Below are 25,965 nucleotides of genomic sequence, written 5' to 3' on the forward strand. Positions count from 1 at the left end.
ATCAGCAGATAGTATTCTTTTAAAGGTCAGAGGTGGTTGGTGTCTTGGTCTGTCAATCAACGTGAATAACCAATGGTGGCATTCCATGGCTACAACCTATCCGCTATAATCCGTATAATCCAATTGGCTCTAAATGTATTCTCCAACTCTTCCTCCTCCCACAGAGCTACCAACGTAGATGTCCGTCGGTTGACAAGGTGGAAAAACTAAAGGAAAAGTAGTCTTCTAGCTTCAGTTTCGGTAAGTTAGTTTCAAAGTCACACACGCGCACCGATAGTAGAATATGACGTAACGTTAACGTTAGTTGGTGATCTCACGTTAGGGCTAACTAAGTGTGCTTCGACAATTCCTAATAAATGTGTCAGTGGTTGTGAAGTTGGCTAGAGTTGGCGAGCTCCCGCTATCCTTGTTAGCATTGTGTAGCGTTAGCCACTCTGCCCGCAAAAGTTCACATTTACCCGTTTAATGTCCCTTTGCTACGATATTAGCCTTTATTACCCATCATGCATGAGATCCGTTAACATCTACCAAAGAACTGCGACTGATTGACTTTTACATGTTTCTTGTCAATATTTAAGTTCTGAACTTTCAAAATGTATTAACACCGGTAAAGATGATCCCAGCTTGTAAACGTTAGAAAGCTAGGAACGTGTATACAGTTTTTTTATACTTTTGTTCATGTATTTTTCGTTAACTTTACGTATAGCTACCTTGTCTCGACTCTGCATCCTACCATATGCTAGTCTACTATTTGAATTTAGTGCCTTTGCTAATATAAAAGAAGTTGACAAGCATTACTTTTTGTAAAGATAATAACTTGTATTTAGTAAGTTTGTACCTTGACAGTTGTACATCATGCCACACTTTTTCTTATGCTAACTCCATAATCAGTTATTGGCAGCAATGATAATATTGGAAAGATATTTATATTGTCTGTACCACTAAAGACTGATACAGAATGTATTATTTGTATTGTACTAGAGCTTCTTGCATTGAGTTCATTGTTGGTTTCAACCTGAATTTCTCACTCTTTCCTTGTTTCCCTCAGAGGACCGTTTGGCGATGACGCCCTTGTATTTGGGGCGTGTGTCCTTCTGCTCTTGTGAAGCACAACAGAAATGAGTAAAGACTACCCACGGATGGAAATGGACCTGGTATGTGACTCAATAAGTGTCTGCTAAAAGCAATATTTACATACATACAATCCAAATTCAATTTTGTAGCCTAACATAGATGCCGAAACACCACCAGATCTGGGAAAAACCTTGGACGAGTGAATGTTTCCACTAGATTGCAGCTTGTGTTGACAGATTCTTTTCATTACATTTGTGATGTAAATGATGTGTTTCATCTTTTTATTTTGCAGGCTTTTGGATCAGCCAAGTCCTATGGGTCCTCGAGAAGTATTGTGAGGAGAATAGCTTCGAGTCTTCCTCTTAATCCCTGCCCTAGGGTTCACTTTCAGGTGAGGGAAGGTTACCACCATCGTCATTTCTGTCTCCTCATCTGTCTTTCGGCCCGTGTCTCCTGACGTTTGGAGTCACAGCCATGTGACAAAACGCACACTCTCCTCCAACCTTTGTTTACCCCAGGTTGTCTTGACTGTTTTCATTTTGTGAAACATAAACAGAGTGGATGAAGTCATTAGTACAGAGATGTGTGTGTCCACAAGTCAACCTTTGAGAGATTTCAATACAGTGGCATGCAATTTAAAAATGAATTGCTTCTCTTTACTTTTCTGTCTCTTTCAACACTGTGCTCTCTCTTTTCTTCTTATCTTTTGTCCCCAGCTACCTTCCCTAGCTTTGAGCTAGCTTTGAGGAATGCAGTATGTCTGCTTTAGGTCAGTGTGTCCAGCAACCTTCAGTAACTTTGAGTGGATTTAAGACCTACTGAGCGACCCTCTAACCTACCTGAACCCTTTCATTAACATCGTATAGATTCCCTCCATACCTCCTCCCTCTGAACTGCCCTTATTTCTTATTTATACTTAATGACTGCCGTTATGAGTTGTTGGAATGCGGTGTTGTAGCGTTCCCTGGCATGTGTTCTTCTCTGGCATGTTTTCTGAGTTTTTTTTGTCCAAATGGTGACAATGGCTGCTCGCTCCCTGACAGCTTTATCCGTACAATGAGGACGCTGGTGTCCTGATCGGCGCCAGGAGGCAGACCGGTTTGGTGGCCTCTCTGGCTGATGTCGCCTGGATCGACGGGGATGACGACAACGATGACGACGAAGACTCCTTTGGCAGACACAGGTGAGAGTGGGATAGTGATCGGCCGACATCTTCTAAGGGATATTTGTAGTTTTATGAGTAAGAATTTACCATTTTCCTGTGAGCGGCATCCAGTAAAAGGTTTTTATTTTTACCCTTTTGAAGCAGGTCAGTGATCCCACAGGGACTCGTGTTTCGAGCCCGCCAGCCTCATCCTCAGAGACAACCCTTAACGCGCCAGAGGTCACTGCCGAGCCTGCAGCAGGGAACTCCGGACCCCCAGGGGCCTACAACCGCCAACGATGAGGCCATTCAGAAGATCGGCGCACTGGAGACGGAACTCGCCAAACTCAGAGTTCAGATAGCACAAATCGTATTGGCTCAGGAAAAGAACACCCAGCCAGGTATCGCTTACACCTCTAAAACAGAGACCATCTCTTTCTGTGTGGCATACATGCACCGAGTGCTTTGTTTTCCTCTTTACTCCACTGCAGTAACATAGAATGTCCTCTAGATGGCAGCAGAGTTTTACATGTTGCACAGCTTTAAGCTTTTTCTTTCCTTTGTTTCACCTCAGCTGCTACCACAGGGACACCTCCCCCTCCACCCTGTGGCACCCTGCCTCCCTCTCCCCCACCACCACCTCCTCCTCCTCCACCACCACCTCCTCCACTCTTAAGTCTTCAGCGGACATTTTCTGCCATTGACTTGATAAAGGAGCGCAGAGGGAAGAAGACAGACAGCCAGACAGTTTTGGATTCAAAGCAGGCAGAAATTCCCAGCATGCTCGATGTCCTGAAAGACATGCGCAAAGTCAAATTGCGATCAGTCAAAAGGTATTTAAATAGAGAATACATTCGGAAATGATCACAAAAACAGAAATGATTAAATACGAATAATTTGTAATTGTTTAACTGTCTCATAGTCGGCCAGGGGACGGAGAAGCCAAAGTGAAGTCCAGCGAGCCTATAGATGCTGCATCTCTCATCGCCGAGGCCCTGAAGCGCAAGTTCGCCCATCGCTATCGTCACGACAGTGAAGGAGACCACGAGGATTTCAAACTTCCCGTTCCAGAAGTGAAACCTCAACCGGAGAAACCTTTGGTGAGAGCTGGTCTCTGTATTCATTGCTGTTATGCCGCCACAAAGTCAGCCCGTTAACGAATCCTTGGCGGACCAACGGAAAATATTGTTTCTAAAAAAAGAAATGTGTAATCATTCTTCTGTCTGTTTCCACAGTTTGGGCAGCACATGTTGAAGTCAACTGGAAAAAAGAAGTTGCTCTGATCAGCTGATTCTGATCTCCAGATGTGCTGCGGACACTTTGAAGTGCCTTATCCACCTCTGAATACGAGCCGTTTCTGTGGAGGAACAAGGGACCAGTCATCTCGTACATATCTTCAACATCTGTTTTTTTTTGCACTTTTATAACTTATATTAGCTTTCTGTTTTACAAACGTGATTATTATTGTTCAACTGAATGTCCTTTATGGGTTTTTTGTGTTGAATAGTTTAAACTCCTGTCCTGAGTGAAAGCGTCAGAGGCAACACTACAGAATCGATGAACGTTATTAGTTTTATTGCTCAATCATAACTTAGGTTTTTGTTGAACTTGTTGCACATCGCATATTTGGTCGTGTTTGCGTTCCTATTTTAAGGTGTCTGTGAAAGCTGAAGAGTTCTTCTACCACAGAAGAAAGGGAGCACTTTCTTACTTGAGGAATATTGTGCTGTATTGTTTATACATGTATGATAGACTAATTTATGATCGGGATCCTTCTATTTATGTTGTGGTTTAAGTAGATAATTAATAATAATAATTATGTCTTATTAATTCCAGATGGCTTTTAGACTATTTTGTACTTTACCTGTTGGGCCCGTGTGACTTGTGTCCCAGTTGCCAGTCTTGCCGGGGCTTGTGCGTCTTTACCCAGTTTTTAGTTGACACTACTTATCTCGTTAGTACGATCTGTTCAGAGCCAAAGACATTCCAGTGATGATCTGCGAGATTCTGCCTTTCACTGCCAAATAGCGTTTCTTTTCTCACTCATTTAAGATGCTTAAATAGGAAGGAAAACCTATACTGTAACTGAAGCAAAGTTCAGGTTATGACGTCACAGAAATACTGTGTTATGGTATTTTCACATCTAGTTTCTGTATAAAACGTGTTTTAGTCATGGGTCCTAAGGTACTCCGTCAGTATTCCAAAGATATAAAATTATGAGTTTGTGCCAGTAATCACATTTTCATGCCTGTTTAAAATGACACCCCTCTGGGCCTTTTGAGGTTTTTAACTATTTCTTCAAAGTGACTGATTGCACATCGTTTCCAGTTCTGTTCATTATGCCAGTGTATTTGCTGCTTCAAGTCAACTCTACTAGTAGTACCTTTTTATTAGGGGACTGGGTGTGTCAGGATTTTGTAGAAAAGTCGTTAACTTGAATTGTCAAATCTCTAAATAAAAGTTTGTGTTCAGTCCTGACTTGCTCTGGTGTAAATATCTGAGTTTTACCCGAATGACTTAATCCCTTACACTCTTATTCAATTGTAACAGTCAAGAGATCAAAAGGTAGTGTAACTAAACTTCCACGGCATTGATTTACATATTTCTGCTAATGTTGACTGCATGCTTTAACTGTGTGAAAGTCAATGAAACAATTTTCAACAACAGGTTTTTATTATTCAAATCGAAACTGCAACAGGCATGTATCAAAAAGGTCAATACAGCAAAGCCTTTACAAAATCTGGCTCGACACTGAAGTCTTCCCAAAAATGGCTGTCGCAACAAATTGTAAACAGTTTTTATCAACAGTCTTACAGCACTTACAGCAAAAATACAAATCAGCCAAAGTAAGAAAAGCACCTGTTATCTCTCAAAAATGTTCAAAACACAATTTGTGCCACTATATTGAATCAAAGTAGACGAACCAAACACGAAGAAATGGAATGTTCAGAGTCACTCGACCATTTTGTTTCCGTACAAAAAAAAAAAAAAAAAAAAGACAGCTGGAGTTGTTCCTCACAACAAAAAGGCAAAGGGATCATCGGACAGTGCATTCAAAGACAAGCACACCATGCACTTGATGGGAACAGGAGCTGGTTTGGTCACTTAGCATAGTTTGTGCATAGTTATAAGGCATCAATCGAGCAGTCCTTTAGGTTGCATGTGGCTGTGAGAGACATTCTGCGGAGAGGGAGAGTCTCCTTCAGTAGATCCTGGCCAGGAAAGAACAACAACAACAACCACCCTGCATCGTCCGCAGTCACCTCCTCCCCCCTCTCCCTCTTGATAAGAGACTGGCAAAACCCTGAGCGAGTCGAGTTGCGTGGAGTTCCAGGTGAGATGCATGTGCAGTGAGTAACTGATCTCCAGTCTGGGAGGGAAGCTACCCCCCCCGAGTTCAACCAGCACTGGAAGATTCGGAAACATCAGAAAAAGACTAACGTCTACAATACCTTCTCGGGGTCTCTCGGAGACTCTGCTGTACATCCAACGTCATCGTTATTCGAGAGTGCAAGAACACATTGTAGCACAGGCGGAGTAACTTATGGCATCTGGTGTGTTTGAATAAGGTACTGCTTCATGGCTTCAACAGTGGGATGACAATTCAAAAAAAACAAGTGGTTCTTCACATCGAAGGCAAACCGTGGCGCCGACGTGATTCACTTCAGTTCAAGGGAGAGAAACGACAAACAGGAAAATGCGTAAACAGTCTTCGTAGAGGCAGCAAAAGGACCGGGCTTGTCACATTTTGTTTTTGTTTTACATGAGGAAGAATCTTCAATACAAATGCAACATGGCATTAAGTCTTCGGAGGGTCTCGTGTCGGAATACTCCAGTTGTCTCAGTCTTCAAACTTTGTTTTCAAATGGCACTTCAAAATACCAGAAAAAAAAAGAAAAATGTCTTCTTTAGCTCTTATACTGCTTTCCCCTTAAGGTTCACCAACACAAACAAAAGTGGTGCGTTCAGTCAGTAATGCCAAAACTATAGTGGACAAATAAATAAAACAAAAGCAAACAAAAGAAAATACAGCAGTAGCCAAATGAGGTATCTATGTATTGCTCTATGCCAAAAAAAAAGAGGAATTAAAAATTAAATAAATTAAATAAAATCAGTGGTTTATCAAGATGGGAGGCATAAGCAACAAAACATAAAAGGTGTCAGGATCAGGTGGGGCAGCAGCAGGGCTGCTGGCCACTGCATGTCCCACCAGGCCCCCAGTGTGGTGAGGCCCCAAAGCCGGGGCCCAGGTGGTTGAGATGAAAGGGCACACAAGGAGTGTCAGGATTCTTTGCTTCCCTGAGGTATTTCTTTGGAGCTGGTTCCTCCCGCGGCCGTAGCGGTGGTGCTGTCTCTCCGGGCGGCGGCACCGGCGGCGGCACCGGCGGCAGCGCCTTCCGAGTCGGCGGCGGCGGCAGAGCTGGGCTCCGCCTCCTTGGAGACGGAGGTTTGTTCCTGCTGTAGGCCGACCCAGCTGGCCTTGTTTAGCCCCATGTGGCCCAGCATGGTCTGGGACAGACGGGTGTCGGAGAAACGGGTCCACTCTGCGAACAGCGGCTCTGCCACGTACGTCATGAAGCCTGGAGGAAGAGAAGAGGCGGCAGCCACATGTTAGGGCTAAATGTTAAGAGAGGGGAGGTTGTTGGTGAAAGCTGGATACAACAAATATACAACGCAGCTACGTACCTATTTGAATGTTGCCAACTGTGTTGATCTCTCTGTCAAAAAGTGGGCTGACTTCAAGTCTGTGCTTCTTCTCAATGTCTCCTAAAAGAGCAGAACAAAACAGAATCAATACACAAGCTATTGTATGACCTTAATGTGATCTGCTATTATAGACACTTTGTAGCAGAGAATAAACAGAAAAAAACACAAAGGACGGAGCTGTAACTAAAAGAGCTAAATAAATAGTTCAAGGGGAATGCAAACAATATAACAGCAAGCAGCAGAAAAGATGATAACCTTGTTCGAAGAACTCCTCCGTCACTTTCTCACTCCACCGTTTGCTCAGCTCCCAGGGTCTGCAGGGGTTACAGATGTCTGCACACTTCAGAGCCATCTGCACATGGTGGGAATAAAATTTTTTTTTAAAAACACGTGAAAAGCTCACAGTTTTGCTGAGATGAAGAACTACTGACGGCCGTTAATATTCCAGAATCCCAACAACTACCAGACATGTGTTTTAAATCAGCTGAATGAACTCTTCACAGACTTTGCACAAATAAGACAAATAGCCTTGCTATTGTTAATTAAATAAAGACATTAGGATATTTATCTTTGCCTTCTAAGCCCGTCAAATTAAATAACTTAAGTTGAGTGAAGTGAAGAAGTGGTCTAAAAAATAAAACAATAGGCTGGTCGGTCAAAATTTGCGTTTGTCAAATTCCAAATACTGTTCGTTGGACTGTACCGAATAGTTCGAAGCTTCCATGACCATAAGAATCATCTCTAAATACACAGTCTGGCTTCTAGAGATTAGTTTTATAACATCTTAGTTCTGATTGTAAGACTTGATATCGGAGTAGTAAAAAACATTGTCGATCCTCCCTTCAATCGTCGATCCGATCGCCAATCGACACAAGCTTTGGTCACACAATATTAGTTAATTTACTTATTTATCTGGCATATTTCTCACAGTGTCATCTACCACACAGGATAACGGCATTAAGCAGGAATATGCCAGCTACAGTAAACCCTGTTGTGTGTGTGTACATGACGGAGGATGTAACTGACCTGCAGGATGAAGTGACGGTGGCTGGCATTGCTCAAGCACAGGTTCTCTTGGTCCAGGTGCCTGCGAAACCTGGACAGGTAATCATTCTGTCTGCTGATGTCCGTGGCCAGGATTAAGGAGCCCAACTCCCTCTCCATGTTCAGGCTGAGGGGTCGGAAAAACACAAGATGACCGGATCGGTTAGCGCTGCGTGTGGCATCTGATTGGCTCTACGAAACTCAGCGGAGAAGTCTTTTGAGTTTGAGTTTTTCTTAGCGCACTTGGCATATTTTCAGTGTCACACTGACCTGTCTTCAGCAGGCAGATGGGAGAACAGCCCAGTCTCTCTGAGCAGGCCCACTGCTGACTTCCAGTGGTGGTTTTCCAGAACTGAGGTATTCTGCACATTAAAAAAAAAAAAAAGGACAAAAATGTGCACAGACACATTCAATAAGTCACATGACTTATTCCACTTCAATTCATCCTTAAGAAAGTGCTGCCAGGCTTAAGGCTTATGCCGTTATGTGGTTTTACCCTATAGAGTGTAGCTAGATAGTGGTCAGTCTTGATGAGGAAAGGCTGATTGACCCCGGGATGGTCCAGGTCATGTGTGGCGGCTGCCAGGATTCCAAGTATGATGTCACAAGAGGTCAGAGATTTGGCAAGCTGCATGGACAACAACACAACAGTTATGATTGCTCCTGAACATACAAATACTCCTTCAGATCTGGATATTGTATACCATCGCGGGTGCAAGGTGTTCATGTCTCACCATGGGTTCCCGCATGTAGCAGTACATGGCCTGTGTGACATCGGCAGCGTGGACAGCGTTGTGGTAGGGGTTGTCGCTGTGATAGTCCTCCTGGACCATGACCAGGAACCTCCACAGTTTGACTATGTCCAGCTGGAAGAGCTCCACCAGGCCATACTGGTTCAGCAGGTGGAAGGTCAGGGAGATCAGACCGTTTCCTGAACAAGAGGAATATCAGAGTGAGCGCTCTGCTTTCGTCTGGTCGGTTTATCTCTTTTCACTTGCAACGAAAATGATCAAATTGTTCCCTTCAGACATTGTTGCGATGTAAAATATGAATATCCGTTATTGCTCAGTGGAATGCAGGAGTTATTTTTCTATTCTGTGATTAATTGTATTTGTGCATCCACTTTCTCTAAGCCTGCCTGGACTTCCCATTCTTCACTTCCCATAGTTACATATTTTTGTGATTTTTCATCTCAGAGCACTATGCACTTCAGCTCTTACGCATCTCTTGCTTTTGAGTTACACGGTAAACATCAAAACGGATGTGGCGAGAACAAAGGAATAACCAAAGACATACTCGTCTCTGCCTGGTCATGTCCGAGTCATAACCCTTTTTTAATAATACGACATATCTTGTTCTTATCTACTGAGGCTCCTGTCAGTGCAGAAATATGTTCTAGTTAATTCAATATGCTCCTCATAAGACAAAATTAAGAGTCTGTTGAACTGCGGTTGCTCCTTAAAGCCAGGAACCAAACTCCATTACAGCTGCACGGGAAAATAAACCAATGTATCATTCTCCTCGAAATTCAATTATAGAATTAATCTTTCCTTCAAAATGTTCATCTTTCATAAATTCTTTCATCTAACTACATAGCAAAGAATCTCTGCCTGTCTGTATGACCTTTGCATATCTCCGAAACCTCTCATCCGATCTACTTCACATTTAGCGGCTGTATTGTTGGGGACCTCATGGAGTGCTTTGTCAAATTTTGTTTTTTTTTGTTGAAAAGCAAGCAACTAATACGCCTTCTTTGAAAACTATTCATAGTAAAACTATTAAAACCGTACAGTAAAAGTCATGCATCTAAAAGAGTGAAAGAGAGGCCTTACCATCTCATCTCAACTCAAAGTGGAGCTTTCTATTACGATATGATGCTGGATAGTTTAAGTAATAATAATTAATGATATTTTTATAGTTATATTTTGTGCATCAAATCGGAATCTGCAACATTTCTTTTGTCAAGTAAATGTAGTACTACAAGGTTTTCCTCTGAAGTATAAGTACACAGTAAGTAGTATACAGCTGAGATGCTCATTTCTTTAAGTGTTTTGGGGAAGAATGACAGATAGAATAGTAATGATTCAATATTTTTCATATGCAAACATCATCATAAATCTGTAGCTGTTTGAGGCCCTTTTAGTGTAAAGTTATTTGTATGAGTTGTTCTTGAGAACGCAGCAAGCAGCCACACCACAGGCCAAGGATTTGAACGGGCAATGCTGAAGTAAATCCTCTGTGTCGTCAGACATCCAATAGATGGCACCATTGGTAATACATTGAATATAAAGGCTGGTTTAATGCTGGATCATCAGTGCTCCGTTTCATCTGTGTCATGACTTTTGAAACAGCTTGTGAACAGTATTTCAGATCATATTTTACATACCGTTTGTCAACCTATCGAAGAGGAAAATGTCAAAATTCCAGTTCCCGACTTTTTCCAGCATGCACTGCAAGAGAGGGAGAAGAGAAGCGCAGAATTAGTGATGCGAAGTCTGAACAAAAAGTGACTTATCGTGGTATCGTTGCACAGAGGTGGGCGTCTTACTTTGGCCTGTCCAGTGTAGTCTTCATCCAGGATGTGGAGGGGGATCTGCTGGGGGATTCCCCGCAGCAGACGGGATGAGTGCAGGTACCTCTGGAAGCTGAGCAGTCGGTGGACCCTCCTTTCAGGAGCGGTGCTCGCTGACGTGGACCCATAGCCCAGCCGTGCTACACACACACACACACACACACACACACAGACAAACACATCAATTGACAAGAGATGCAATGTGTAAAATATGTAACAATCTTTTTGGTAAATGTTTATTTTAGAAGAAAAAAATAATTTGGGTTGCACAAACTCGGTGGGGATCTGACACCAACACAGAGATATACAAACAGTCGCTGCTGACACAGCCGCCCACTCATAAGCCTTTCGTCTGGGATCACACAGCAGACATGCTTTGTCAGTGGTCACACACACACAGTGTCTGAATAAACCCTGGCTGCAATCCGGAAACACGTCAGCAAGAAGTAGGATTACTTTTGGGTCAAAATGTAAACACACACACACACACACACACACACACACACACACACACACACACACACACACACACACACACACACACACACACACACACACACACACACACACACACACACACACACACACACACACACACACACACACACACACACACACACACACACACACACACACACCCCTTCTCCCCAACTGTTTGTTTTCTTAAAAGGTTTCAATGAGTTTGAAAGCGGTTATTTTATCACGCACCCATTCACAAAGCTTTGCTAAAAAGCCTCTCGCATGGTTGACACTGAGGCACACCCTGGTATTTATCGTCATGTGAAATGCTGTATGACAGCAGTGCACAAACATCTGTCAATCTGGCTGCAGAGGAACAAACTGTGGGCGCAGTTCGACATCGCCTCTTGTTATTTAAGAGGCCGGCGAGTCGAGGTTATCGGCTGGCTGTGATTCATACTCACTGTGAAGAGTTCGGAAGTCGATGCACAGGTACGGGTGGGAGATTCTTCGTTCCGGTTCAAATCCAACCTGACTTCTCACTCTCACATCTCCTAGAAGAAATCAACACTTATTTCCTCAAGATTCATGCCGCTTGAAAAAGAAATGTGTCTGAATGTGCTCGGCTAAGTAGTATTTACAAATATTTTGTATTATATACTGGAATTGATCTTGCTTAAGTGCCACAAGGATGGGCTTTTACCACAGAGACGCAGATGAACAGAGCACCACGATAAGACAATTACAAATGTTTGTGAAACTACCAACACAGCTGAAATCCTGCCTCTGCTCAGCCAACCACAGCCAGACAGAAGATTGTCATAAATATCATCAGGCCTTCTAAAAAGCTCAAACTGATTCTGGTTTTCTGGTAATATAAGAATTTACAACTCACTAATATTCCCCTAATTTTAATAACTAACTATATTAACTTATTAACTATTTTTGCTTATGTTATTCCTGTGTTATAAATGGCATTTGGTTGCTTTTGTATTTGATATTTTGTGCTAAATGATTTAATGGGAAATTGTTTTGTCACATTTAATGTGTTATATGAACAAATAAAGTAATTTGTCGTTTTGAAGACATAATAGATTATTTTGTTAGAAGTCAACAGCAACATATCCCTCGAGTCAAAGCCTCATGGGAGCTGTAGTTGTTGAATGTTAACAAAATAACCATCCATTTTTGATTATACGGTGTCAACTTTTTCTAGTCAATATGGTAGTGGATGTGCATTTACTCATAACCTCTCAGCTGTTCATATCAATGAGGACATATTCTGTCTTACACTAAGCATTGAAAGTGAAACAGGACTTTGCCTCTCTATTGTCAACACGTGGTGAAAACCCATCATTCTGGTACTCCAAGCAAAATAAAACAAGCAAAAGAAGTGATTTTGTAAATACTATTCCACCCAAGCCTGCTGCATACTATCCATGTGCGGGCACACTTACGCACAAACACACTCCCACGTCGAAAATTCAACGGACAGACAAGTCAATCAAACAACAGCTGAGCATGCAATGCCATGTCAGGACAATCTGCTCTACTATTAGCACTCAGAACCACTGATGGGATCCGTAGTACAGCTATGACTGTATTTAGTAGTCAGGCAGAGCAGCGGGAACAGGCTCCAGACGTGGACCAAAAAGACGGCGGCCGGCCTGCTTGTAGACTGCAGTCGGGAGCAGTGAGAGTGTAGTGAGGCGACAGGATGGTGAGGTGACTGATGCAGCGTGTAGTTCCAGGCAACACTCTAAATGCAGCAAGACTGTATACGGCAGTAAAATCACCAAGGTGCTAAACAGTGCAATGGTACGTTTCCAGCATGGCACTTCTGATCGTTTCGTGTGTGCATTAAGAATTCAAATCAAAAGCAGTCACACGGGTGTGTTCCCCAACCAGCATGTTACTTACTTGCAAACGGCTGTTTGAATACTACACAAGCTCCTATCAAAATATCAAAAACTAAGAATTACAATTCAAGGCGCAACGATGCTCAACATTGTGTGGAAACGCTGTTTGTTAAGTTGTTGGTATGAATGTGGAGACTGAAACCATATCAGTTGCATTTCACATGCACAACAGAAATTAGGATAAAAAAAAACACAACACTACAATTCATGCACTCCTAGGTAGTGAGTGTGTCCACATTTATATACACATCTGTCACATCAATCTCTGTGTGCTAGGGCTCAGCACGTGCGCGTGCGTGTGTGTGTGCGCGTTTGCTTGGTGTGTTTTTTCAGAGTCGCAGGGTCCATGTTTCTCCTGCGGTGCATTAGCGCTGGAGCTCTGGGGTGGATGTAGGTCATGTCATTATAACTGATGCGGCGAAAGCTCTGAGTCCTGCTATTTGAAAGCACATCAAGCTTTAACTTGGCAGGCTGAACCCTGGCCCGGGCAAACACCAGTCCGCATTAGCGGGCCTCTCCTCACACTCAATTTAATATAACATCTACAGACACACAGATGCTGTATTAAAAAAAAAAAAAAAAAAAGCTAAAGCTCCTTCGGTGAGCTCGATGAATTGCTAGAACTGCGAGTAGACGCACGTGGCAGCAGTCGAGACGTGGGCATTATTAAGCTGGAGAGGAACAAAAGTTAAGCAATATTATGTGAAAGCTACATAGACGTTCAGGAAGCCTTAAACTTCCCCTGCTGTTTGATGCTCCCTGCCTACTCACTAAACTACTCGGCAGCAATCGGATATCTATGAACGACCCTGACGGGACAACACTGTGAGCTGCTCACTACCAGACAAACAGCATCGGATTTATGAATAAAAAAAGGTGGCGAAAGTTGCATGCGAGGGCACATCTGTGTGGGGCGGACTGATGTCAGGGGTGCACCCAGGCTCTAATCGCACCATTATCCTCAATAGCCTTATTGATCAGGACGCCAGGACTGCTCTTCTGGCTGCTTCCTAGATGCATTTGACTCCCATCTGCCTGGCAGAGCTATGAGCCTTCCGTCCTCTCATCCATTTTCTAAACTGCTTATCCTGTTTAGGGTTGCTGAGGGCAGCAATGGGCAAACTGACACACACACACACACACACAGACACACACACACACACACAAGCAGTACATAACACACAGACACACAAACACTCTGCCAATGAACCCTTAGTCCGTTTAGTGTTCAAATTAAATTCTGTACCCTGAACAAAAAAAAAAAGACACTCAACACTACAGATACACAAAATATATATATATATATATATATATATATATATATATATATATATATATTCTGATTGAGAGATTACTGAGAGGCCAGGGATTGAGTGGACATGCACTCTAGTGCAGCCCCATCTCTTCATAATCTCTACGTCCATCTATTTTCGATCTCACTGCTTTTTAAGCCATTGTGTATTAAGAAATGAACATGATCATGGAGGAGATAAACCTACTGATGTCTAGTGTGCGTGTGTGTGTGTGTGTGTGTACGAACGAACATAGAATGGGGAAACACTTACCTAGCATACGAATGTACAGCGCCGTCTGGTCAGAGCTGTCATAGGAGATGGCCCCTCGTCTCTGAACGGACAAAAAGACACCAATAAAATGTTACATTATTGTAATAAAATAGGTCCCAGAATTGGTGTGGGTGGTATCACGATCCCATCTCCAACCAAACACACACCTCAAAAACACAAAATAACATATAAACAGAGTTGGATAAGTGGAGGGTGGTGTAATGTTGCTATCGTTTGTTCTAATCTGCTGTGTGTGTCCACATAACACGCGTTTCTCACATGACTGATAGCAGTGGTGTAAGTGCCGTATCAGGCTGATGATATGAAGCTGGAACATGTTTATCAGTGTAGCGGTTTGCACACACACACACACACACACACACACACACACACACACACACACACACACACACACACACACACACACACACACACACACACACACACACACACACGATAGGTATTCTTTGACATGTTTGCTTCCTTTACAAGTCTTTCTCAAAACACATTTAAAAATACAATCTTTAACAAAGTATGTATGAAATAATGACTTCCCTGTTCTGACGTCAGCAGGTGAATGCAATTTGAATACATTTGAATTTGAACGGACTTTACTGGAACTAATAAACAGGACCGATGTTGTAAAACATTGGCTCCATCACCTCAAGTAACATTGTAAACCCCCGAAACTACTTAATAAATAGAGTCCTTGTGTAGGGACTCAGGCGATGCCTTCCGAAATTCCCCTTTTTATCATCAGGGAATGCCTCTCGACGTACGAGGAGAGGCCCAGACAGCTGTGACTCTAGAATATAATGGTATGTGTTGTGAATAAGGGGGCTTTCTGTTGACCTTAAAAGCCCAACAAGTTGCCAAATATGGATGAAGATCCCAACAAATAAAGCGGATAGATCGTCCGTTATTATCTTTACGCGTGTCTACAACACAATCCAGTGCAAACAGTATCCCACACCAGGAGGCAGCCGCAGCAGAGCACCACAGCGCTAGTTGTAGTGGGTATGGCCGTGGTGACTACATATTTGCTCTGTCGACAGACAGCTGCTCCAGGCTATACGCTGAGGTGTTGGCTCACCTCTCTGTGCACTCCAAAAATCCTAGGTCCCCTCCAGGCCGACTCGCCACTCTCCCTTCTTGTCTAGGGTTACCCGTTCCACAGGGAGCCTGCATGACTGGCAACTGGTCACGACACAAACACAGACGTACGCGCTTGTATACCGACTACTTCATATCCTGAGGATTACTGTGAATCTCCTTCTCTCACACACACACACACACACACACACACACACACACACACACACACACACACACACACACACACACACACACACACACACACACACACACACACACACACACACACACACACACACACACACACACACACACACACACACACACACACACACACACACACACACACACACACACACACACACACTGTCTGTCCTCTAAGCTCATGACAGCCGCCAATCCAAAGCTAATATTTTACCGGCTAGCAAACAGCTCGACTCGGGGTGGGTGATCTGCAGAGCTGTATTTTAGTGTCAACAGGCCGCTGTGTTTACACACAGCACTAGTGGTTAGTGTGAATATTATAGATTGTGTGTATAGATGCATGGGCGGATAGTGTGTGTGAGTGTGTGTGTGTGTGTGTGTGTGTGTGTGAGGGGGGGTTGGTATCAGCTTTAACATGCTTGGGAACTGTGTAATACTGGCTCCAGGGCTGGGAATGGAAGAGTGACCAGCCCTGCCAACAATTGCCCAAACAAACCTTTTGGCCAGAGCTTGCTGCACACACACACACACACACACACACGCACACACGCACACAGACAGAGAGGGCAAGCCACCAGTTGGCACTTAAGTGGACATTGCTGGCATGTGATCGCTTGCGAGCTGGTAAGAAGGAGGCGGCAGTGCGAACACTTTGTGGATGTCACATTCCCACTGTGAACGGAGGGGGATGTCACGTTTTACCCTTGAAATGGCCATCTCACAACACACACACCCCTGCCACGCTTTGTAGTGCCAACACACACAAAACCACACACCCATGGGTCCATCCGGTCATGGTATACGGAATGAACTTGAGCCCCTCTGTAAGCTCTGTGTTTTGGGCATTCATGATTCACGGCTGAGGGTGATGGGAAATAAGGGAGCGGGAGAGAGACGCAGAGTGTAAAAGGCAGTTCAAGTTAAATAGGTATAGGGTTGTTTTTGTTGAAATTCTCTTAACACTTCGACAGAAACCAATGACTCAAATGCTCTGACAAAAAAAAAAGAAAAACAAATCCGGTATCTGTGGCTGATGATTGGACGGGCAACCTGACTCTCTACCTACCTGCGTTTATGCAATGAGTGCTTCTCTTTCTCCACCGCTCGACCCCACTTTCACATTACGATGGAATAATTTAAACATGTGGATTGCACTTAATTGCACGGCCTTGGCTGAGCATCCCAGTACTGACCCCTTGGACCCCCTGCTTCCAGCGGCCTTCTGATTCAACATCTTCGGTGCATATATCTGCAACTTCATCCCCGTTTACAATAATTTACATAATGCGTTAGGGGATGATCACTGTGTGTAGGAACTGACAAAAAAAGCTAACTCTTAAAATGTATTATTTCAGGGGCAAAAGACCCGGTGAAAATTGTTGGGTGCACCTAAATTATTAGGAGTTGCATTGGGAAAAATGCATTTACTTTGCATTTCAAGATAGAAAACGTTAATTACTTTAACTTTAATACAGAGTTCTTGGCTTCTAGTGGCCATTAGAGAAATTACAGCGAGACTTTCTTTTTGCTTTGGCTTCACTGCCGATTGCCAGTTTGCATTTGACCCACAGCCTCTGGCATCAAACAAGGCAGAGCCAGGATTAATGGCATTATTTATGGCATTTCTTTTTCATTTCAGGCTCATGCAAAGCTGGGGTGTGAAGGGAGAACTGTGACTCACTGGGCTATAAAGGAATGAAGTCATCCTCCATCCATCTCTGGTGAATCCTGTACATTAAGAACTTTTTGAGACATCCAGAAATACAAGAAAACCTTTTGAAAAATCCTCTCCTCGTCAGCCCAAACATTATGAAGCCTATCCCCAAAAAAAGCATATATATGTAGGCAGATAACGCTATCGCAACATGAACGCTGGATAACGTTACAACTCAATGAGCACGCGCGGATCGCCTACACAGAAACCATGCCACTCTGCGTTTGTATATTGCTGGATCGTTCATCGTATAATGATACATCACATTTGAATATTTGTATTTTGTGAGTCAAATCTGAATCTGCAACGTAACCGCCAACGTTTCTCGGTCAAGTTGATGTAGCACTACAATGTGTTCCTCTGATGTAGAGGTGCCCAGTAAGTAGTATACAGTCGAGTTGCGTGTTTTTTTTTGTGCTTTGGGGGCGTTTTAGTAGTTATTTTGTGGAATAATGAGTTAGAATATTAGCATGATTCAATATTTTTCACATCATAATAAATCTATAGCTGTTAGGGGGCCTTTTAGTTGGGACCCCGGGTCCAGGGAGCCTACTTTGCCTCATGTTAAAGTCTGGCCCTGGTGTTTTTCCGGTGAGCCAGAGTAGAGGCCTATTTCACCGGCGTTTCTGACCGTGAGTTGCAGCGACCTGTGTGTGTGACACAACTATGTCATTTTGTCATCGTTTGTATGAGCGGTTCATGAGTAACGCCACAGGCCGATGTGTTGAAAGGGCCCTGCACTAGTATAGTCAGATCAACTCACTAGCACACAGATAAATGCTAACACGAATCCTAGCTTATTCTGCCTGCTGGATTTTGTAAATGAGCCAGTTGGAGTTTGCTCGCCGCAGTCCGAGAGCCAAATTGTGTTTTGTTTGTCATTCGGTTTACTGCTAGCCCAACAGTCTGCTCATTGTGCTCCCTGCGGTCCCACGTGAGCTCGTTTACATACGGCTCCGTTTCTTATCTCGGCTTAGTCTCGCTGCCGGGGGTCACAGCGTGCAGGTTTCTGAGGTCAGGAGGTCACGTGGTGTCAAAATGTCTGGCCAGGTCGTCAAGGTTTGTCATTTTCTGACTCCTACGGTTAAACAGATGCTGACAACATGGTATAGTGAAGTTTGCTCAAAGCAGACGGATTAATGTACTATTTAAATTTAAAAAAAGGCACTGGCTGAGTTGCATTAACTCAAAAACAGCTTTTTCAAAACATGCTTCCTTGTCATCATTGCATTGTCAGTAAGTCAGCAGGGGACAAGCAAATGAGGAAGCCAGCAGTATTCCTATAAACTGACATATCAGAAACAAAGCCGTGCACGGGCACCCCACACACACACACACACACGCACACACACGCACACGTAAATACCCAAGATAAAAGCAGCTGGACTTTCATAAACTGAAAGCTTCCCTCTGAGTTATGACCTCTTGCAGCGCTCTGCAGTGTGGAATGGCACATTCCACAAACTGAGTGCTGGGCCATAAATGTGGACAAGTCTGGAGTGAGTGAGTGAGTGAGTGAGTGAGTGAGTGAGTGAGTGAGTGAGTGAGTGAGTGAGTGAGTGAGTGAGTGAGTGAGTGTGTGTGTGTATCAGCCATTGCATACACAAAGCCCTAGATGGAGTCTACCTGTTGGGAGTGCTTTATGAGATCACTGTCCACTCGGACACACTCCAGCTGCTGGGAGTTTTTTTGAGAGGAGGGCCGCCGGATTGAGGGCAGGGCCCCGGGGGTGAATTGGCCCGACGCCTCGAGTAGCGTTGACGTCAAAGAACAAAGCAACCGATAATGTATTAAAATGATTTAAGCCTTCTTCAAAACAGAGAGCTTTAAGGGGGCCTCGTATAAAAGTGCTCTATGACACAAGTAGAGGTAAAGGGGTGTGTGGGGGGGGAGAAACTTGCTTTCTACCCCGCACAGGAATTTCATTCATCTAAAACATCATCCCCAGGCTCTAATTGCTTCTCTGGGCCAGTTTAATGCCCCCTCCCTCCCCTCCCTCCCCTCCCCCTTGCAAGCCTTCTCAGGAGAGCAAACAAAACCCAAGCTGACAACCAGTGCGCTTGTGGACAACTATCGTATGTCTATAGGACCACAGTACATATGATTAATATTCAGCCAGAGCAGCTGGCCCCTGACATCGCGGCCGTTAGCGTGTTGATGTATGGAGCCACAATCTCACGGCCGATTGCACCCGACACTGCAGCACAAAAACAGAACGGTCATGTGATAAGAGGGGCCCCTTACAGAGAGGGACAGACAGGCGGAGAGAAAAACACAGAGTGAGTATGTAGAAATGAAGACGGGGTGCACGATTCTTGTTTATTTGCTAAAATAGGCTAAAACACATCCTGGCTTAGTGAACGGCACCATGCATTCCGGTGTCATTCACGCAAAAATGACGGCGAAAAACAAAACGTTGGCAGGGAGAGAGTTAAAGATTTTGAGAACTGTTGTGAAACACCAGCCTCGGTGTGTCTGAACAGCTCCTTCAGCATTCTTACCACATCCTGAAACTACGTCAATCCGATGACAATGTTCAGAAAAAAAAAAAAAAAAAAAAAATGCTTATCGGTTCAGTTAAAAATCAACAAAGTAACTCCCTCGGAAAGAAGCGCTGCAGAGCGGTATCTTATCGTCAGCAGACACATCCATAGTGCGGATGAAACGAGCTGAGGTATCTCCCACCCGTATGCACATGCTTATCCTCATCGCCTGTCCCTAAACATCCGCAATCAGGAGGAGTCGATCTAGGGTCAGTGGCCAACACGCTCCTGATGACATCTCTGACTGTGATGTGATGGACCGAGCTGAAAGCAGAACAGTGGTCATGTGACTGCTCCGGCCTCATCAATACCTTTTATTGATTCTTGTATCTCTGCTGGATTCTTTTGTTTCTTTGTTGGGCCAAATGGCGTAGAAACTTCAGTTACAGCATCTCTGAGAGACGAGTGCAGCAAAGCCAAACTAAGTCTGCGTACCAATGCATGCGCGTGTGTGCGTGCGTGTGCGTGTGCGTGTGCGTGTGTTGCGTAGTTTAGATGGGAACCACATGACTCTTTGATGTCTTACTCCTCGTCCACACTAATCTGTCTCAGTCCTGTGTTTACCCTTCACTCAGAGCAGCCAGAGGGGACCAGCATGCATCGCTATACACAAAGAAAATTCAAAATCACCTTCCACCTCACTTTTAGGAATTAATCAAAACGCAACCAACACGCATTGTAGTAAAGAAAACAATACAGGCTTTGTACTAGAGAAATAAGCCCATTTATCCAATGCGGTGGCTGGTTTTTCTCGACGCCCCTTCAAGCAGCATATTTACACCCAACCGTAAGCATTCCACGACCACAGTGACATATTCTTCAGAGACTCCGTCGTGTCTTCTACCCTACTCTTTTGTCCTCTGTTTACAAGAGGAAATGTCTTCATCTGCGAGGGAAGAGGAGGAGGGGGGGGGGGAGGGGTTGGAGGAGGGGGGGGTAGAGGAGAAAGAGAGGGAGAGCTTGTGAGTGAGCGGAACAAGATAGCCGGAGAATGAAAAGAGACTGAGACTCCGGCCATCTGTGAGTCTGGCAGCCAGCCAAACCACTGCCCACAGAGCCCAGGCACATGCCTAACTGCCTCTTGGCAGTGGCAACGGTAGTCCAGAACTGCTTCCACAAACAACAGGCCTGTGGAAGCGCGCACACACACACACACACACACACACACACACACACACAAAGAACACACAGCGGCCACTGAGGACAAACGCACCCTTATGGTCAAAGTTAGGGCCCAAAACACAATATTTGTAGAAGTGTAATTGCTCTGTGACAAAGGCTGAGTGACACTGCTGTGTGACTGTATGCATGTTCACAAATAACTACGTCAGCAGGCCTTTACGTTTCAAAAAACTAAAATGTTTGTAAACCTTGTGCAATTGAACAATGCTTCCGCAAAAGAAATGACGTGCAGATCATTATTGTTTCTCACTTAACACGACAAAGTGCACTGCTTCTTGCAAACGACCCCCTTTTTTTTTCTCCCCACAACACAAAGGGAGCACCACAACATCTCACCACCTGCCGATTGAAAATGAACTCCGGCCCACTTTAAAACATCTACCGGTGAACCCGACCAAGAGACACAACAGCTTTGCACTCGTGTTGCTATACAGAGGATGAGCAATCTAGCAATGGGTGGACCGAAAACTCTCGCCCAGCCAGCTTATACCCAACATTTCATAACATCTGTCAAAGAAAGCGCTAAAAACCCGGCGAGATAAAAAGGACCAGTGAAGCCACATTGAGGGCCTTTGATAGCCATGCCTATGCATTAGTCTTTGAGCTGCCGGTGATGCCGTGGTAAGGTTCAAAGCGGACACACATGGGCGCTTATGTGGAGCAGCGTCTTGCACAAAGCCCTAATGGAAGGCCCATTGAAGAGGATGCTCACACAGTCAAAAGACAGTGACTTAATGCGTGGCTAATGTGTCGGGAGATGCCCCGGCTGCGCAGTGGGAGTTTCTGTTCATGACCAAACTCGAGCAGGAAGTGATCCAAAGATCTGTACCGTACCGAAGCAACCGTGAGGATGTTTTACCGTTTTTTTTTTTTTTTTAAAAAGCTGGAACACGTCGGGGAACTTGATGTGCAACTTTTCTCCGAGCTAAAAAGGTTTGCAGGCACATGTGTGTTACAGTTAGTTAAGCAAGTGTACCAGTTTCTCTTTGTACAGGAGAGTCAAGCCAAAATGTGACTCCACAACATGAAGTTGTGGCCTGTTGTTGTGGTTGTTGTTGTGGCCTACCTTTTCTTTCACTGCAGGGCAGAAATTAGAGGAGGCAGGCTCGCCAGAGGCACATTTTCAAGAGTTCGAGAGACTCTGGGAAAGCAGGAAGTTCAAGTATGACTCAATGATTTATGCTCGTTCTGTCAGTGTGACAAGGGCTGTTAATATAAATAACACCATGGCACGTTCCTGCTGACAACTGTAGCGAAGTCGCAGGAGTAAACCGGTATACTTTAGGCATCACGCTGCCAGTGTTGGCCAAAGTGGAAGCCAAAGAGGGCCTCTATCAGTGGGCAACATGCACACATGCAAAGTGGTTTCAGTTTGGGGTGTATTTTAGGTCTAAGAGATAAGAAAATGTTGTGAGTCTTCTTTGCAAGTGAGTGTTCACTCTGTCTGTCTGTCTGTCTGTCTGTCTGTCTGTCTGTCTGTCTGTCTGTCTGTCTGTCTGTCTGTCTGTCTGTCTGTCTGTCTGTCTGTCTGTGTTAGGGCCTAGATATCCAACAACCACCTGCAAGATTCCTCTGGATTATTCATGTTTGTTGGGAAAAAAAATGTGCTGGTTTAAAGGCCTGTGTGATTCCCAGAGCCACCCCCGCTGTGACTAAATGATAGATAGATAGATAGATAGATAGATAGATAGATAGATAGATAGATAGATAGATAGATAGATAGATAGATAGATAGATAGATAGCGAGAGAGAGAGAGAGAGAGAGAGAGAGCGAGAGAGAGAGAGAGAGAGAGAGAGAATATAAGGATTTTTTAATATATTTACCTGTGACAGCTGTCTCGGATCAGGAGCCCCGAAGAGAGAAGAGCTGGAGCTGAAACTAATGGCTCCCCTGCGGCTGAGGACATGCTTGGGAACCGGCCTGTCTAGAGGCAAAACCGGCAGCTGATAACATACTTCCATTGAATAGTCAGGGCTGGATCCGGATCGAAAGTATTAAAAAAGAAATTTAAAAAAAAATAGTGAAAAAGATAACAAATGCAATGCGAAAATAGAGAGTGAATTAGAAAATCCCTCAAAGCCAAAAAAAAAATATTTTAATATTGTGGAAACGATCAGCTATCGAGCTGCAAAGTACTTCTGTTCATCAAGAGAGACTCAAAACTTCATTGATGCTGCGTCTTCTCTACCTCCACCGCTTCACCTCCTTTGGTGTCATTCTGTCGGGTGGGGGGGAAGAGAGAAAAAAATCTCATGCTGCTGTTGCATTTGCTCCTTTCCTTCTCATTTTACTCAAATCCGGGCCCACGGACGACGAGACCGTCTTGCCATTTTCTGGGTCTTTATGAGAACGCTTCCTCATTTTCAAAGCAGAAAAAACACACAACGTCCGCTCGTTTGCGTCGCGTGGCGTCCGCGGATCCGCACATCACATCTCCCGAAATGAAAACAAAAGGCACGATCACTTCCAAAAAAATAAATAAAAAATAAATACCATCAACATATCATGTTGAATGCAACAACCCCGGCGGGTGAGGTGAGGCGGCTCCAGGATGTGCGCGAGCTGGAGGTGTTTTCTCTCATGCGGACTCACGCCGGTGGCGACACACAATCAACATGTAGGGCTTCTCCGTCTTGTTTCAGGAGCTGCACGATGAAGGAGCAGTCGTCTTAATTCACCGCCGCTGACCGTAAAGCACAAAGTGTCTGGCTCAAAGAGGGAAACCCCGACGTGCATCCCGTCCACGGAGATTCCGGCGACTTTAAAGCAAACGTAACGGCACGTGACGCACAACTAGCAACAAAAAGACGACATATGAACGAGCTAAATGGTGTTTGCGTCCCTATAACTGGCCACCTATCGTCCTAAACATTAGCCTACTGTATGGTTTTAAAGCACACACCACCTGCCAGAGATGGTGCTGTTGGAGCGAGCAACAAAAACCGCCCTTGTCTCAAATCAACCAATGGCGTTAAGGCTGGTTCTATAAACTCGTCGCTGATTGGACAAAGGTTCTCAAGCCGTATAAACCGATGCATATGATTGGCTGTGTGGCCAGGGCGATCCCAAGACCTACATGAGCAGTCGTTTTGCAGACGGCGTGGACTTTCTCAAGGGTATTCCTCCACAACGGGGCTTGCCCTGCAGCGGTCCACATCATTGCCTGTGATTACCTTCCTCTCATGACTCATACTCTCGGGAGCTGAGACACACCGGAAGTTTGAAATACTAGCCAAGGAAACACAGCAAAAATGTTGCAGCTCTGTAAAGGCTGAAAGCAATTTGCTCCATATGACAACTCAAGACGTGCTGATTGCATCGAAAAGCAGTGCTCTTTGTACTCATTCTATTGACTGCATGCATTATTTAGGTATATCTGTCTGCACCAAATGCCCGTTAGAGGATGGACCATTGTTTTCTTTTTTGTTTTTTTTATTATTTTTGCATGGTAAGCTTTTGTTGACCCAATGTATCAAATCATTCCACAAGAAAGAAAACAAACACACACAGCACTAACAGACCATAACATGAACATTTTCACTGGAGGTTTCTGTGCCATGCCCATGTGCTGGGAGGGACAATGGACGTGCCATGGCAACAGTCAGGCCCAGTGCCAATGGAGGCGTAATCCCCCCCTCCTCATTTCCACGGGTCTGAAAGCGGTTGCCCCACAATCATACCCCCCACAAAGAGGTCCTGCATCTTTTACAGGCAACTAAGGCAACACTGCAAAACACAACATCAAATGTGTCGTAGGCAGCAGCAGGAGTGGAGAGAGGAAGAGAATAAGCAGCTCGAGTCGAGGTGCACTGTGACCTGACCTCAATTGTATTTAAAGTGAGATGCTTGTTTTTGAAACTACTAAAGGGAAACTTACGAAACTAGCTGTTTTAATGAGTAACAGTTAGAACGTATTACCCACACAAACCCTGCCAAAGTAGTGGAAATCTTTTTCAGAGAATGTGTTTATATACAGACATATACAATACTTCTAATTACTCTCCACTCCGGATGGCGTAACGCCCTGTGGCTGATAATACACACTAAAATCATTTAATTTGATCTTGACTGCTACTTTTCCTGAAGTGTTAGTGTAAACGACTAACAAGTCACATCTTGATTTTTACAAGGTATTTGCAGCAAACAGAGAAGGGAAGGTCAACCACACATGGGCGGTTCTGTTTTCTTTTTGTTGTTGCATTCAGTTTACAAACCTGTTGTTGCCAGACAACTCTGAAGCTGTTTGGTGTGGCATTGGACTGTGTCAATGACGCGTTACGTGTGTGTGTGTGTGTGTGTGTGTGTGTGTGTGTGTGGGTGTGTGTGTGCGCGCACACACTCACTCCTCTAAGTGTATGTGGGGGGAAAAGGACTTTCTGTTCATTCATTTCTTCCACAGACGTTTTTTTTTATTGCCACATTCACACATGCACGCAAACTAAAACTGTGTTTAACTACTGTATAGCCTCGGCCTCGGGAGCTTTAGTAAGACGGGTGAACTGCATACCTGCTGATTCCCCTTGAGGTCACAGGTATCTTGCTTGTGAGGCTCCACTCCCCCTGACTATTTCTTTTTGCTGAGAGCTCTCTGGAGACAAATTGCAATCCGCCATGCTGTCCCTAATTGATTTACCTGTTACCCTCTGACAACACTGTGGGTGTCACAGGAGTCATTATCTATTGCTTAATTGCCCACACAGCAGTTTGAAGCCTGTAGTGCTCTTTGACACATATATATATAT

The 25,965-nt window shown here is 44.3% G+C and overlaps 2 protein-coding genes across 3 annotated transcripts; one reads left to right on the top strand and one right to left on the bottom strand.

Annotated features, from left to right (window-relative positions):
• The first annotated feature begins 159 nt into the window (after positions 1–159).
• mtfr1 (mitochondrial fission regulator 1) lies at positions 160–4,684 on the top strand. 2 transcript variants are annotated; one of them, XM_079181549.1, is made up of 8 exons: positions 160–240; positions 1,049–1,154; positions 1,367–1,465; positions 2,118–2,257; positions 2,381–2,619; positions 2,793–3,051; positions 3,141–3,318; positions 3,454–4,684. In XM_079181549.1, exons 2-8 carry the CDS (start codon positions 1,119–1,121, stop codon positions 3,499–3,501), a joined length of 999 nt encoding a protein of 332 aa, XP_079037675.1. In that variant the 5' UTR covers positions 160–240; positions 1,049–1,118; the 3' UTR covers positions 3,502–4,684. The 2 variants fall into 2 exon arrangements, with proteins under 2 accessions (XP_079037675.1, XP_079037676.1); XM_079181550.1 differs by having other exon boundaries at positions 2,384–2,619.
• Positions 4,685–4,878: 194 nt separating this feature from the next.
• On the bottom strand, positions 4,879–23,268 carry pde7a (phosphodiesterase 7A). Its single transcript, XM_079180985.1, has 13 exons — positions 23,047–23,268; positions 14,485–14,545; positions 12,921–12,953; positions 11,465–11,554; positions 10,518–10,681; positions 10,356–10,419; positions 8,704–8,900; positions 8,466–8,597; positions 8,240–8,331; positions 7,952–8,096; positions 7,181–7,277; positions 6,905–6,985; positions 4,879–6,798 (listed from the first exon to the last, which is right to left on the bottom strand). The coding sequence occupies exons 1-13, from the start codon at positions 23,182–23,184 to the stop codon at positions 6,500–6,502; spliced, it is 1,593 nt and encodes a 530-aa protein (XP_079037111.1). The 5' UTR covers positions 23,185–23,268; the 3' UTR covers positions 4,879–6,499.
• Between the last annotated feature and the right edge of the window lie 2,697 nt (positions 23,269–25,965).

The sequence above is a fragment of the Pholis gunnellus genome, assembly GCF_910591455.1.
Source record: "Pholis gunnellus genome assembly, chromosome: 20".
In the NCBI taxonomy this organism is placed as follows: domain Eukaryota; kingdom Metazoa; phylum Chordata; class Actinopteri; order Perciformes; family Pholidae; genus Pholis; species Pholis gunnellus.

Bases quoted from the DNA above. Each gene is read 5' to 3' on its own strand.
- pde7a (XM_079180985.1), bottom strand. From the start codon at position 23,184: ATGGAAGTATGTTATCAGCTGCCGGTTTTGCCTCTAGACAGGCCGGTT. The intron at 14,546-23,046 runs GTAAATATATTA...TTGTCCGTTCAG, and splicing joins ATCCGAGACAGCTGTCACAG to AGACGAGGGGCCATCTCCTA. The intron at 12,954-14,484 runs GTAAGTGTTTCC...ATATTTTGATAG, and splicing joins GCTGTACATTCGTATGCTAG to GAGCTTGTGTAGTATTCAAA.
- mtfr1 (XM_079181549.1), top strand. From the start codon at position 1,119: ATGAGTAAAGACTACCCACGGATGGAAATGGACCTG. The intron at 1,155-1,366 runs GTATGTGACTCA...TTTATTTTGCAG, and splicing joins CACGGATGGAAATGGACCTG to GCTTTTGGATCAGCCAAGTC. The intron at 2,258-2,380 runs GTGAGAGTGGGA...ACCCTTTTGAAG, and splicing joins GACTCCTTTGGCAGACACAG to CAGGTCAGTGATCCCACAGG.